The sequence below is a fragment of the Excalfactoria chinensis genome, chromosome 10 (assembly GCF_039878825.1).
Source record: "Excalfactoria chinensis isolate bCotChi1 chromosome 10, bCotChi1.hap2, whole genome shotgun sequence".
Lineage (NCBI taxonomy): Eukaryota > Metazoa > Chordata > Aves > Galliformes > Phasianidae > Excalfactoria > Excalfactoria chinensis.
This window is the reverse complement of record NC_092834.1, coordinates 2,870,211-2,885,580: the sequence shown is the minus strand read 5'-3', so window position 1 is coordinate 2,885,580 and position 15,370 is coordinate 2,870,211. Positions and strand designations below refer to the sequence as shown.

The 15,370-nt window shown below is 42.0% G+C and overlaps 1 protein-coding gene across 2 annotated transcripts in view; it reads left to right on the top strand.

Moving 5' to 3' along the window:
• Nucleotides 1-6,478, top strand: part of ASB7 (ankyrin repeat and SOCS box containing 7) — a 29,957-nt gene extending 23,479 nt beyond the window's left edge. For both annotated transcript variants that reach the window (XM_072345432.1, XM_072345433.1), the window contains exon 6: nucleotides 2,684-6,478. In XM_072345432.1, coding sequence (XP_072201533.1) covers nucleotides 2,684-2,823 — 140 coding nt within the window. In that variant the 3' untranslated portion in view covers nucleotides 2,824-6,478. The remainder of the gene's footprint in view (nucleotides 1-2,683) is intronic.
• Nucleotides 6,479-15,370: the final 8,892 nt, after the last annotated feature.

Genomic DNA, 15,370 nt, shown 5'->3' with positions numbered 1-15,370 from the left:
TTCCAGACACCGTTTCTAATAAATCACAAATGCATTAATAACCCTGGAATTTGCAAGGCGTGACCTAAGACACCAGCAGCCACTAGATGCAGCAACTGGTGCTTAACACTGGAAATGTCCATTGTTAACACATTCCCAGGAAATATTTTAGGCTTACTGGGGGAAAATGTCATACGTTTGATAATCGGGTCTTTTTGAGTTAGCTGGTGACCAATTTCTTCTGGGTGTTTTCAGTTGTCTGTTCTGTTTCCCTCTCAAGTAATCCACGGGATGTTAATTAAAAGGCATTGATTTCTGAAAGCAGAAATCATCGTCTCATAGCTGTGTTATTGTGTATCCTCATGCAGATAGCAGGGTTTTGTAGTCTTTCTTAGCCTCTGAATCTGCTGTTTGCAGTGAACTTGTGAGGAGGTGCATCCTTTTTCAGTCCTCTTTGCATTCACACGTAAAGCATTAGAGCTATTTATTTATCATAATTAGGATCCCTCTGCTTTGTTTCTTATAGCAAACAACATTTCTTTCTCTGAAGCTTGAGACTTCAGTTGTTTTCCAGATAGTCCAATTCCATTCCTTGCAGCAGGAAGAGACTTTGCTAAGAAAAAAACAACCAGGGGAACAAAGTAATTGCTGACCTGCATTTGAAGCCATGGCTGAAGTATATAATTAAAAATACGCTTGTATTTAGATACTGTGGTGATAAGTGTGGTGAAAGTATTATAAACTGATATGAAGGGAAACTCCAGTTTTCATGCTCTGTAATTTCAAATCTGATTACTTTAAAAATGGACCGAGACTATTTTCCTGCATTACTTCTGCTAGCTTACCTCAGATAATTTTAGTGCTTAGGATAAATCCAAGTGTGTACCTGTCCATCAGGCCGTTTCTATAGAAAAACCCACACAGGAGTGGGGGGGGGGGAAAAAGAAAGGGGAACTGGCTATAAGGGGCAACTGAAACCAAGTACCAAATGCCCAAAGTAGAAAACAGGAAATAGTTTCATAATCTCTTTACTCTGTGCTTAGCAAGAGCATCTAGTAAACTCGTAAAGTCAAGGTCTATTGAGGCAGCACTGTCCTGGTGGAAGGCAGGTCTGCCCTGCAGCCCTACTGTTGAAGGGCTGAGGCTGGAGAGCATGTGGCCAAGTTGCTTCATTAATGGACTCTTGGTGTCTCTCAAAGGGGCAGGTGTTCGAACAGCTCAGTGCAATTGTGGTACGTTTCCTTCTAAAGGCAATACTGGATTACTTTTGGGTTGGTGGTGAGTTATCTTGCTATTGACACCGTTCTGCCAAGTACTTTGTATCTGACCAGCTCTGAGTCCTGTAGTTGTATAACTCCTTTTGCAGGCCATGATGCAGCCAGTGATCAAAATAACTATTTGTTATTGGGCTGACTTCAAAATAGAGTAGGATGAAGAAGGCAGGCAATGAGCGTGGGCAAGGGGCTGGATTGGCTCCTGGTGGGGAAATGTTTAATTAGAATAAAAGTTTAATTAGAGTCAATGGCTTCAGCTTTGAAAGAGCATGAGTGGAGGACGGGGTGATATGGAGGTATGGTATATAAAGCTATGACTGCCACAAGAACTGTTATTCATCACTTATTTTTTTGCAACTGGAAGAATGCGAGGCACTCGGCAGAGCAATCAGGAAGCAGATCTAAAATAAATAAAAGTGCTTTGTAGTTTTCCAGCCGACGCCTCGTTACATTGTGAAATGTGTTGCCACAGGATGTTTTGGATACTGAAAATGTGAATGGGTTCAAAAAACATTCGACAGATTTACAGGGGGCACAGCAACTGCAGGCCCAGATCTGTGGGGGCCCCGCTGCAGGAAGGCTGCATGCTGAAAGCTGGAGGGGTGTACTGGGACAGTGTTTCTCAATGACTGTTGTTCTCATTTTTTCCTTCCTTTCTTGGATCCGTTGCTGGGTACTTTGGGATGCGAGGCTAGATTAACCTTTCCTATGTTATGTTGTATGGAGGACTGTTTCTCAAGGTGGGAACCAGTTATTTTGGAAAAGCCTTGCTAGAAATCAGCGTGATGTTGGTAAAGCTTGTTGTGGATAGTGGTTAACTCATATTTTCATCCCTTTCTGCTTGATGGGGCTGTGGCTGTGTGAAGCCTAAAGGCTTTGTCTTTTCATTAGAAGGGAAAAAAGCAGTCTTCAACTCTGCCACGCGATCCTCGAATAACTTTGGTAAGCCTTGCTCTCCTAGGGGACTGCCTCTTCCCACTGCAGATGAGCGAACTAGTTCTTGTCTGAATGTCTGAAAAGAAGCAAGGCTGTGTTTTATTTCTTCCCAGGTGACAGAAGGATAGGGGAAAAAAAAAAATGCACGAAAAGTTGTACAGATTAGTTCTGCTGCTCTGCAGTGCCTTGACTGTATGCTGCCGCCTCGGGGGAATCCTCGCATGGATGATGTCTCTTTACACTGACATCAGTAAAATTACGTGCGTGTAAATGGCAGTGCTTTTAGGATTCATCCCTTGATTTCACTGAATTATTATCCATTAGAAAGGCACTAATTTCTGTCTTTTGTTGTAACTTTTTCCTTCCCTTTGCCCGTGCAGTTTCCTTCTTTCTCTCAGAAGACAGCAATTCTGTTATTTTTACCGAGCAAATGATCTCTTAAAGCATGTTTAAAATGTGATCATTTTACTTTTGTGTTCCTTTTCTCTTTTCAGGACAGCCCAGAAACTTGCAAGATCTATGCCGAATTAAAATCCGACAGTGTATAGGCCTTCAAAACCTAAAACTACTTGACGAACTACCCATTGCCAAGGTTATGAAAGACTACTTAAAACACAAATTCGATGATATCTGATATCCATGAAGAGAAGAACTCTGAGCAAGATTAGTTATATTCCAGATACTGAAGAGGCTTGTTGCCTTGCACAAAGTATATCCTATGCAAATTCTGATTTTTCTGTGAAGTCAGAAGGCAGGTATACACTTCCTTGGGTTTTTTATACCACATGCTAGAAGGTCTTAATTTTTGGTTTCTTGGTCCAGGTTTACAAGGTCCAAGCTTTCTATACGATGTTGCATTTTAGAATTTGCTGTTGGGTTTTCAGTTGTTTGTTTTCACATTCAGTGTGCAGACTTGCAGTGGAGGTGGAATGTGGCCTAACGACGGAGGGGGTTGCTTTGAATTGGCGTGCTGAGCAGAGGTTTGATAAAAGTCTGGAAATCAAGGTGCCAGTCCTGCGAAAAGATACCGATAGACCTCTGGAGCCCTGTGGTCTGTTGGGGCATTTTGTCTCTACCAGGGTGGATGTTTTTGCAGGATAGGGAAGAGTTGATAATCACAATGTAATTGGGTACTGTATGAGGATAATTTGTGAATTTAAAAAGTAATAATATCACTCGATTCAATGTGAGGGTCTTTTTCATTTTGCCCTCTTCCTCTTTCCTGTAGTTCAGATGCTCATCAAATTCAGCCCTCTTTGCTGACGTCCCCTGTACAGCGGGCGGCTCTTTTCATCTCATCCTAACAGTGATGGAACACTATGAAGAGGCGTAGCCTCTGTATTTTACACATTAACTTAAGAGTAAAAAAACAAAACAACAAAACCTAGAATTCTGAAGCTGATGTATTTTCTCATACAGTGCCTCCTGTGCAATAATCTTTCTGATGTATTTTCCGTTTATGTGTGATTTATTTTATTTTTTTTATTCCTTTCCCCACTATTCCTCATTTAGTCTCAGTGCATTATTTGTGAGAATAGGAACTGCTGCCTCGTTGCAGTGTTAACAGGACGTTACTGAGATGATGGTGGCAGTTGCTGTTCGTTATTAATCCCTGAATTTCATGAATGTATAACCTGCTTTATTTCACTTTCAGTTGGAATTTTATCTGTGGGTTCTCAGCCAAATTGCATCCATTTAAAAAAAAAAAAAAAAAAAAAAAAAAAAAAAAGGTAGAAAAGAAATTGGCCAAACCCTTCATTTTAAAGGCAGTGATGAGTTTTGTTGTCATTATTGCTCCGAAATTCAATTTATTTTAGAGAGTGAGAAGTGCATGTAAGTTGTGTTCAGCTGCACCTTATATGCGCACAAACAAGAAGCACCCTCTTGGTATTGCAAGTTTAAATTGTGCAAACATCAAGTGATTTCCTAGTAATCTAAAAGCAGCAACTGAAAGGAGTACTGAAATTTGGCTACTGGATGTGTTCTTTGTGCTGGGTATTAAAAAGATCTGTTAATGAGTTTTGTTTCTGATCATAACAAATGAAGTTCTTGCTATCAAAGAAAGATTGGGCCAAAACTTGAAGTTGTTTCACCCTCTTCATTATCAAGAGATGATGGAGTCATCACATGGTTCTTGCCAATGCCTTCTCCTTTTATTTTGCCATCTCACTGATTCCAGAAGAGCCCCTCTAATGTCAGGAGTGTTTTGTACCCATTATACCAATGGAAACGGGGAGATGAAAGGAACCGATGGAGGCTTTTAATTTTAACACTGTCACTTTCAAAATATTTAGTATTAAAAATACTAAAAAAAAAAAAAAAAAAAGGCAGAAGCAGGTTTACTCACATTGTTTATATCTGCTAGTTCATTTTAATACCTTGTAACCCTGGGTTGTGGTTTACCTGAAGCACAAACCTTTTCACTGGTAATAGATGCAGCAGAGCTATGGCAGCGAGAAGGCTTCTCCCTCCGTGCAGTGCCCAATACTGCATTCAGCTTCCAAACCATATGTGATTTTGGAGATTCTGGAGCTTTGGTAGCGGAATGTGGAACCTCTCGATCTCCAGCTTGTACCAGTTCCAGTGCAGCCCACTTAGCAGCATGTGAGCTCCAGGTTAATGTGAGCACTCATGGCTGATCCCAAAACTGCACCACCTGAGCCTGGGCCACCAGTAAGGCTTGGTAGGGCTCCAGCCAGGTGATGTGTGGGGGTGGACTGAGCTGGAGTGTGTATGAGAGTGTGTGACAGTGCCCGTAGCTGTGGTGGAAGCAGGAAGGGTCAGCCCTTAGGATCTAAAAGCTCTGCAGAACTGAGACATGATGAAAAGTAAGAGCTGGCGGGTTTGAAGCATGAATCTTCTCTTTTGTAACGCAAGATCAGAACCTTAAAACTGCTTCTTGTTTTTTTTTTTTTTTAAATACTTAGTATTGTACACTACACTTGTAAGTTGGTCTAAACCAATATCTTTTCCCACTGAATTTTTACAGTAATATTTTCTAAGGTAATCTAGAGTATATTTTAGTTGCAATCTATTTTAAGGCAAATTATTTGTTCTGTCTGTTGCTGTGACTGAAGAAAATTATGGAAGACTTGTTGGTAACAAGAATGCTATTTAATGAAGAAATGTGTAATTCCATTATTTATTGTTTGAGGTTTGTTTTTTGGTTATTTAAGTAGCTGACGTCTAAAGGGAACACATACATTTCAGGCCAGTAAAAAGCCTTTCTTTCAAATTCATTTTCATCCTCTCCTCTTTCCCTTCCCCAAGGTGGAGGGAAGCCCTCATCATTTCTTATATGCCAAGCCATCTCTTGGAGCTGGTTTCTCAGACCTCAGTTCAACAAAGTGCTGCAGCACGTGTATCTCTGAGCCTGCTGATAGTCCTGGTTGCTATCTGAAGTTATACATGTGCTCGGTGAAGTAGGGTTACTCACCAGTAATCCTACCCAAATTTCATGTAGAATCTGGTCTTTTTTTATTATTTAAATTATCGTGCACAAATACTTTGAAGGAGTAAATGGACTTTGTTTTTCATTTGAACTAGAATGTGGAAAGAGAAGTGCATAATACAGATTTGTTATGTAGCCTAGATCCATTACCGTAAAATTCACAGTTGAACACTTTTAATAAACCTTAAAAAATTGGCAAGTACACCAAAGAATCAATATGAGTAAAAGACTCTGATCGTTAACAAACTGCAAACCTCATCCTTTAAAACAAAGTGGAAAGTTTTTGTAAATATTTGTTTATAAATGTACAGCAGAGTAAGAGTGTTTTTTAGATTATTTAATTACCATATTTCTAAACTATTTACATTATAGACAATACTTGTTAGTCTGAAAAGCTCTTGAGTGTGGGTTGTGTTTTTTTTGGTTGTTTTTTGTTTTTTTTCCTCGTGGATTTGTTTCTGGCTCTTTGGGTTTTGTTTTTTAAATTCATTATCACTCATGCTTGGAATAACTTTGGCTTCCTTGGAATAGCGTGGAAAATTCTTTTTTTTTTTTTGGCTCTAGTTGGCTATAGTAGGAGAACACATCTGGACAAACTCATCAGAGAAACACCCTAAGGCAAAAGAGAATATGTAGCATGTTTACTAAGGAAGACCTGGATAGATGAAAAAATTTGGGATCCCAACTTTCTCAGTTCAATCTGTCCAGGGCCCACGATGATGCTGTGATGAGCAACTTGCACCCTGCCCACAAGTCTGGCTTCCATGCAACTCTGTGTTATCAATGCCATGATGTATTCTGTTCTTCCTCTGCAATGTAAGCTTTTGCTTTTGGATCAACTCAGATTTAAAAGAAAAAGGAGAAAAAAAAAAAAAAAAAAAAAAAAAAAGTTTGAATCTGGTTTAAAACTTTTTCTTTTTTTTTTTTTTTTTTTTTTTTTCCCATTTATGTTCTTCTGTTGATTTCCAATGTAATGTTTTAATAACATGATACCACTTTACACATCTCCTCTCAATGTTTGTCTGTCTATTCTACTCCTTTTATCGCCTCCTGGGCATGTGATTCTGCCAATGCATTGGGTACTGCAGTTTGCCCCCCCCCCCAAGTAACAGTTCAGATGTTTCATGCAATAGAATGTGTATTCTACCAAGAAATAAGAGCATAAGGCTCCCTGCACAGTAGAGCTGGGCTTCAAAAGGGAGAACGATCTGCTCTCACTATGAATGGGTCGGGTTTTCCCTGTTCTGGTTCCAGTGTAACCAGTTCAGGGTTTTCCAAAAGTTTGGCCTTTTCTCCCTAAGTTGATGTGCTGGCTAAAGTGCAGAAATGGCCTGTACAGAGGTCATATTTTACAGATGAATCCGTTTGGTGTCCATTTACTAATAAAAGTTGAGTAAGGGAGATGTATGAATATTCCTGGCACACAAGTGGGAACTGGAAGCGATTGCCTTCAGTCGTGAGGGATGTGCAAGCCAAAGCTGCAGCAAGGTTTTGAACAGTAAAAAGAAAACAACAACAAAAAAAAGCCAAAAAACTGGAGAAGGAGCAGAGTAGATTTGAAAACATAAGAAAAAGGTCTGGGGGGTGATGTTTTTCCATTGCCTAGTAGCACGCTGCACAAACATCAGTGGAGTACATAAGCTGTACAGTCAGCAGTTGTGTTTAGAACTGTTGGTGATGGTTCCTAACAGACTGGCCACTGGTGTGTTTACTAAATGCTGTTGAAGACTTTGTTCCTGTTTATGTATCATATTTCCCATTTGAGTGTTCGTTTGTTAAGTTTAAAACAGTGGCTGATGTTACTACTTTATAAAAAAAAATATTATTTACAAGCTGTTGACGAATGATGTTGTTTAGAGTATACAGTCTATGCTGGTGGTAAGTGGGTGATAAGGAAGTATACTTATATAGCAAAGCACCTTTTTTCTTCTTGCAATAGTATATGGCTTTTTTACTTACCGTAGTTTAAAGCTTCTGCTTCTTTGTAGGCAGAAATGATGGAGCTGATGAAAATGAGTGAAGATCAGGAAGCTGAGGTCCATGCTGCCTCTCCCAGCCACCCGCACTGAAGCTTTTAACTTCTTTGCTTCTGCATGGGTTGGGGCTACCGTGGCCTCAAAGGCTTTGTACAGCTCTTTGAAACTAGGGAAGTATTGAAAGGTGGAAGTTTGTTCCGTATCACTAGCATATTGAGCCTTTTCTGCATAGTTGAACTTCTTGGCTCATGTTATTAACCGAAAGAAAGCTCAAGATGTGATTTAATCTCATAAGAAACAAGCCAGATATGTGCATTGCTTTATGAAACCATGCTACCAGGAATCCCTCAGCCAGTGCGTTCCCCAGGGATCCACAACGTGCAGCTGGAGCAGCAAAAGCTTGGGATCGAAAGCTGTGTTGTCTTTTATTGGGAAGTCTCCAGCTGTCTAGCAAAGAAATGGGAACTCCAGCTGTTTCCTCCACATCTGGGCTCTCCAGTGCTGCTGACTGCTGTCTGTGAGGTCTCAGGTAAGTTTTGAACACTGAAGGTTTATCTTCATGTTTGCAAGAACATTGTGTGATGCATCTTCTGGGGGCAGGTGCATTCTGAAGGGTCTGAAAGCACCTCTATGCCTTCCTGAAGCTGACTCCATTTTTCTTTACAATTGCATTTATGTAGTCTTACAGCTAATATGCTTGAGTGCTACAAGTGTTACTGAGAATACTTTTTTTCCCCCAACTGCTGCAGTGTTTTGCAGACTTAACAGCACCTATGAGATATTCCCTAAAGGGCTGGGAAAGGGGAATGAAAAGCATTTTAGAAGGGAGATGCCACTAAGAGGAAATTTAAGTCTGAAAGCTGATGTACAGCAAATAGAATCTACTCTTTGTTCAAGGGTAAGCTACCTAATGATTAGCGAGCCAGGAAAGGAATCTTTTTTGTTTTGGATGGTTTAGTCACCAGCCCTGAGGAGTGGGAGACTGATTTCCTGCTCCAAATTGGGCATGGCAGTTAAGGATGGAGACTTCAACTTCTTTTCTTAGTGCTGTGATTACAGGGATGTAAAACTGTGACAAAATGAGAAAACACCCAACAAAACCCCCACACGGTCTCCAAGGCTGCCCCAACAAACTTGTAGTAACATATCTGCACTATTAGTACTGTGCTCTGTATTCTGCTTCCGGTTGGTTCTTATCCAAGTACGTGAAATGGATTGGTTTTCCTTTGGTCTCATTGGTTGTTTGCGACCACTATTAGCAAGTGCTTTAATCAGTTCCAAATAAGACGTTCCTTGAAAGATGATCCGGATCAGGGCAATTTCAATTTTATCTGGTAAGTGGCTTCAGATGACCTCTGCTGCTAACTGAGTCTTACATTTTGTGTCGTCTTCTTCCCAAGCTCGAGTACAACGCTGATTATTTCTCCCCACAAGCCATTTTGCCAGAATTTTCTGAAATCTACCATTTTGAGGGGGGTGGAGGGGGAGCCCTTCAGTAAATGTGGATTGCGTTCACAATTCTCTGGCCCACCTTCTGTCTTAGCAACAGAACAGATTTTAATGAGAGCAGACCCCGTGTTTTAAAGGGTGTTCTTGATTGCCACTACATTTTGCCCAGATGTTCAGCTTCTTAACTAAACTTTGTTAATTTGTAGTTGTCTTGTCAATAAAGCAGCTTTTTATCAGATGCATGTAGCATAACGGTTATTACTTATAAACATATATACAGCTGAGTTTGCTGGCTTTGAGCATTTCCTGTGCTTCGTGAGTACTTATATAATCTGTTATGCAGGCTCAGCTGTTCTTAATTCCGATGTGATTCATATCGTGCTTAGAAATTTGACATTCTTGGCTTGTCAGAAATATTAATGTATGTTAGTGCCATATCTCCTGAAAATTGACATGTTTTTTGCAGGGCTTTAATTTTCCCTTCTTTATATTGCAGCATTCCACATTGAGCAACGCAGCATTGTTTGCTTTTAAATTTCCCTCTCTCCCTCAGTCTTGTGAAACCAGAAATAATTAGATTATATCTCTCTCTTGGCTCACAGAGTTTTCACTTGTAATGAATTATGCCATGCAACACCGTATCCCTCCAGAGAGAATTTGGTTGTCATTGTTACAAGCTACATCTGGACTGGATAACTCTTTGTACTTTGCACTACAAAGACTCTTTGCCTGTGGCTTGGAGTTGGGAACCATACCTCGTCAGCATGTCTGAATGACTCCTTCTATGGGCAGTGCCACACTTGTCCTTTCTGCTGCAGACAGAGCTGTCACATGGATGGCCGTGGAGCTCTAAGATGCCACCAAACTGCCTGGCCTCAGGCTTCTGTCTGCTTGAACCAGATAATCTGTCTCAATAACTGGATGCAAATTTATCTTCAGGACGAGGTTTGAATGCACCTTAAAGGTCCGTGTGATGGCAAATCAAAACCCTTTGCTGTTCTGCTACTCCTGTGTTTAATTATCCCATTGCAGTGGAGCTGAAGCTTTTGTGTTCAGGTCGAGTCTTTTGGCTGGGAAGTAACAAATGTTCCTGTCTCTGAAGTCTTTCATCTTGCTGATGATATCATTTTCTTGCATGATCGTTGGGATAGTAAATGATTGCTGTTCAGACGTCCTCTTTAGAATGAGCCTTAAGGAGTTTCTCTTTTATTCCCTGTGGCGTTTCTGTTGCCGTCATCCTTTATGCTATTCACTGAATGTCTGTATGTATGGACCCACCGGTTCTGTAGTTGGATTCATACAAAGCCTTTTAAAAACAAACCTTTGGAGGATTCTCTTGCAGGTGAAGTAATGAAGAAGTAGTGTGATTTGGTTGCCTGAAGAAGAAACCTAAATTTAGTGAGATCTTGGGGCTCAGATGTTGCTGATATTTTTTTCTTTTTCCTCCAACATATCTTCTAGGTCAAGAGAACATCAAGTGCTCTAAGCAGAAGTGCCTCTGTGCGCAGAAACCTTGGAAGTCAGTCTAATGGCTTGCTCCTGAAGTATTTCCTTACATAAGAGCCATACTCAGAGCTGGTGCTCGACGAAGTGCTCTCATTGAAGCATAAAGGTGGACTGATCATGAATTTAAATAGCATTTAAGAGCTACGTTTCTCTGTTTGTGATGAGGAAAACGCACAGCTTGCTTTTGAAGCCTTCATTTCTCTTAGTTTCCTGTCTTCATTCACTTCTCCCATCTCTGTTTCCAAAACACAGTAAGCAGCAGAGTCAACTTCTGAAACAAAACCAAAAGAGAAGCTACTTTGAATTGAAGTCTTGCATACCTTTGTATACTTTCAGAAGGCTGAGTTTGTACTACAGAGAGTAAATGAGGCCCAGATAAGGCCCTGCAGTCTTCTGTTGGTCTCCACGTAGAGTGATCTCTTGCAAAGACAGGAGATAAGCTGCCACTTAGTTGGGTTGCTTCGACTCATCTGTCACACCAGACCATGCTGCACCTTAGATGCATCATATTTTAAGAAGCATTTATTCTCCAAGTAGCCAGTCCCAGCTGCCTCCTTTCCTGCAAACCCAGATGTGAGTTGCAGTACGATTCTCCCTAGAATGATGTATTGCTATCGTGACCTTGCCTTCTGCTCTTACAGAGGCTCATGGCCATAAAAATCACTTTGTTCGAGAGCAGTGGCTGTAACAAATAAGCTTAGCTAAACCATCACTTTTTCACTTTTACTGATTTCGCTCTTCTGCTTTATGACAGAGGTTAATACGGAGAATTAGATTTCAGTGACATTATTTAAACCTCTTTATCCTTGTCTAATTAAACCAAATACTTTAACGATGATTCATATTGCTTGACACCCTTGCATCCAAATGCTCTTTCTTTTAGATGGGAGGTAAGGGATTCAGATCAGTCTTCAATTGGCTTCATAGGATGGCCATGTTCTTGTGGCTCAGTACTGTGTGGGTTTTGTCACCTGGTCAGCACAGAGACACTGAAATGAAAGCTGTCTGCTTCAGGTCTGCGTAAAGCTCCTGTCCTTTCTGGAGGTGTGACGTGAGTAAAAAAGGCATGGGAGATGTCGTGCTTTCCCTTCCTCCTCCCTGCAGGATTTATTGATAGAAAGAGCACGGCACTTCGTTGATGTGTGTTGCTGTCTCTGCTTGTGGGCTTTTTCACAATGCTGTGGTCAGGAAGATGACAAGATAAAAGATGACTAGTTTAAATTTCCTCACTCTTTTGGAAGAGGAATAACCCCATTTTCTGATTATATTTCCTCTCCCCTCTCTTGGAAAGTTTGACTCAGAGATCCATTACAAAGGAAACAAATTCATTTGAATTTCTATTGAACCTTGAAAAGCCGCCTTTATGGAGTTCTTTCTGGAGGCTTTCAGCAGCAGTCCTTTGGCAGGAGGAGAAGACAAAACCGATGCTCACTCTCCCAATACTCGGGTGTCGGCGGTTTGCCCTTGGCTCTTGCCCCCTATTGCAGATGGAAAACCGAGAGCATTGCTCATTCTTGGGGCTATGACGTGGGATCTGACTCCTCGGCAGCCGTAATAGTAAGAATCTACCATTACTGTTAGCTTACTGGAAAAAAATGCCAACAGCTCTACTGTGTCTGGTGGTGAGAGGAAAACGAATAGGCTGAATGCAGTGCATTATTTTCCCGGCCCTTTACAAGTTTCTGTTCTAAGTAAAAAAATTTGTCTGTTCAGCCTTCATTCTTGAAAGCAAGTTGAGTGGTGCTCTGAATGCATACCACCAGCTTTTGTTTCTTGTTTCCTGCTCAGAGGAACAGAAGTTTCCAACAGATGAGATACGTGTTCGGAACCCTGTGCTGTGTGTGCTTCAGGAGCAGCGTGGTGCATTTCGTGGCTTGTGCAAAGAGTTCAAAGTCTGATCTGAAGTCATTCTGCTGTCCCATTGCAGGTACCAGCAGGTTCTGTTCAGATGCTACGGCTTGGGATGGTGTGGGCAGCCCTTATTCTGTCTGTTTCAATTGATTGCCCTGTCTTGAAAGGGAAGCTTTTGAACTGCAGCCATAAACGATGTCTACCTGGTTTTGGATGTGAGTTATGGGCATCTGAGACCCAATTGTCAACAACGAGGTAATGCTCTGGACTTCTAAATGTCTCACAGGGGTCAGGCTGTCATTTTAGTAAGTCACGTTTCTGCTGTTGCTGTGCCCGGAGTAGCTGGAGGATTTTAAAAAGATGTTTTTAGGAGTGGAGAGGTAATCCATAGATGGTATGTCTGCTTTGTGTAATGCTCAGTTGTGTGTTTGTGTTTTATCAGTTCTCAGAACAGCAGGTGGGAATAGGAGGACGCATGATGGAAGTAAAATGAGACCGTGACTTTTTTCTTACATACACATCAGAGCTTATTTCTTGAGGTTAAAATCTAACAAGCAGCTCCTGTACCTGTCCCTAATTATATACCAGCCTGAACTCACAAAACTCAGTGCTTCAGTTCTCTGGTCTCCATAGCTGGATTATCTGGCCCAAACCTGACGTTTCTCCTATTGACAATACCCCATTAAAAGCAGAGGGGGTGAGGGAGGTGCTGCAGATAACTTCTGGGTGAGGCATTGCTTGGTTCTGGTGTGGGTGTCCGTTCTCCGTGGCACCCCATGAGGACTGACAGTGCCTCTTCTGGGCTAAACCCAGGAGATGGATCATGGCCATTGGAGGCAGGAAGGATGAGATCTGAATGGAGCCTGTCTCTAAGTACTTTACTTGCAAGTTGCTGTGCGAGGGTGAGAATGTGCATGCCTGTTACTTCAATATGTATAATTCCATAATGAAGAATGCTCTCAGCACTTTTTAATTTGAATGTTTGCATTCACAGTTCTGCCTTCCAGCTCCTTTAACTTAGGGCTGCGTATTTACAGCGGTTCAGTGAATCCTAAGGGTTTTCCCCTCAAACCACCATTTCTTATTGAGAGTTTCTGGCACTTCTTTTGAATAGAGGCACAGTGCTTAATGCATTGCTCCCTGCCTGACTTGACTGCAGGCAGTTATTTGCATCCACTCTTTTTGTAATAGCAGAATTAAAGGGCGTGTTAAAAAGACTTACGAGCAGCAAATGAAGCAACGAGCAAAGAAATCATGTTTGTATGCAAACGCTGGAAGTGCTTTGTCATGGTCTGGGATCTATCAGCTCTCTCCATGCTTCCAAAGCTGCAGCCTGATCCATCCCCTGTACTGAGGCTTTGTGCCAAAGCCTGGTGTAGTCCCTGGGTCGTCCCCTTTGCCACACTGGGAGCAGAGACGTGTACAATGCTAGGATCCCACCAAGAACTCCCCTATATTAGAGGGCTTTTTCTCTTTTACTAATAAAACCTAACAACAAGAGCTGAAGCACAGCCCAATCTTAAACATCTCTCCATTATTTTCTCTCTGCCACTGGCTTGATCTAGTGACCTCCGTACTGCAAGCATTGAACCTGATGGAGCCAGCCTCTCTAGCTGGAGCTGGAAGAGATTAACAGCTTGTGTAGCTTCAGGCAAAAGGAGAGGACAGGAAGCATGTTGACCAATGTGCCAAAGCTGTTTCCCTGAAGGGACATGAGTCTGTTGGGCTCACAGTGAATTATCCCTGGAGATTACAAGGAGCTGGCTGCCATCCCTATCCTGCAGGGAATCACAGAATTGTTGGAGTTGGAAGGGACCTTTTAATGGTCATCGGTTCCAACTGCCCTGCAATGAATAGGGGCATCTACATAGGGGCATCCCTTGTGCCTGTGGTGTCTAGTGGAAGCTGAGAGGCCTGGGTTAGGCTGGAGAGTTTTGCGATGATGTCCAACCAGTGCTGTCACCTTTTCACAATGAGGATTTGCAGGGTGCTGCAGTGCTGGGAAGGATGAGTGAGATCTATGTTGGCTTTACGGCTTCTGAGCTGTTGTGCTTGACTCTAAAACACTGCTTTGCATTATAGGGTAGTCAGATCCGTATCCCAAGAGATGGCCAATGTTTGGCTCTTTTCCTTGAGCTAGACAAGCAGGAAGGACGGTCCCTAATGGGAGCAGAGGAGGAGCAAGGAGACATGTGGCAGAACAACCTGGAAAGCCTGTCTATGAGCTGGACCTGGCTCCATCCAAGGGAGGAAGCTGATGCTAATGGCTCTGCATGAGATAACAAATTATACATGAGCATGTGTTTTCTGTATTCATTACAATATGTCATGGGGGTGGGGAAACAGGATGTATAGTGAGCGCTTATTTCTGGAGCCTCAGGAGAGCTGCCCAGATGTGGAAAAGAAGTAAGGAAGGGAGATGGAGATAAAGGAGAGGACCTCCAGGGCGGGACAGTAAAAGCCGGTCCAGAATAGGAGTCATTGTGTTTTGCTCAGCCACCAGCTGGCTGCAAGTGGCAGAGGAGCCTTCCAGATAAGCTGGGGACAGTAGGAGCATAAAGAAGGAATTTGTGCCAAAAGGGTGAAATGAAAAAAAACCAAAACAAAACTGAAGGACGCCATACAGCCATAAATAATTATTTAAACGAGCTCTCCTTAGAACAGCTGCTGGGTAAACTGTCCTAACGTGAGCCTGAGGTGCGGTGTGAAATATGGTGATAGCCGGCTGTGTGTTGATAGTTGTTGTGCAGAAATCCTAAACAGGACGTCTGAAGAAACACCCTTGTAATCGTGTTGCCGTATGCAGCCGTGCGCTTGAGATCTTCCCAATCCATGTGGTTAGCTGTCAGAGCTGCGTTACTGACTGACCTAACTCGGTGTGCTTGATTGCCGTGTGCTCAGAACATATGGTTTTGAATGAGTTATCCCAATCCAGTCCTTCCCTGAAG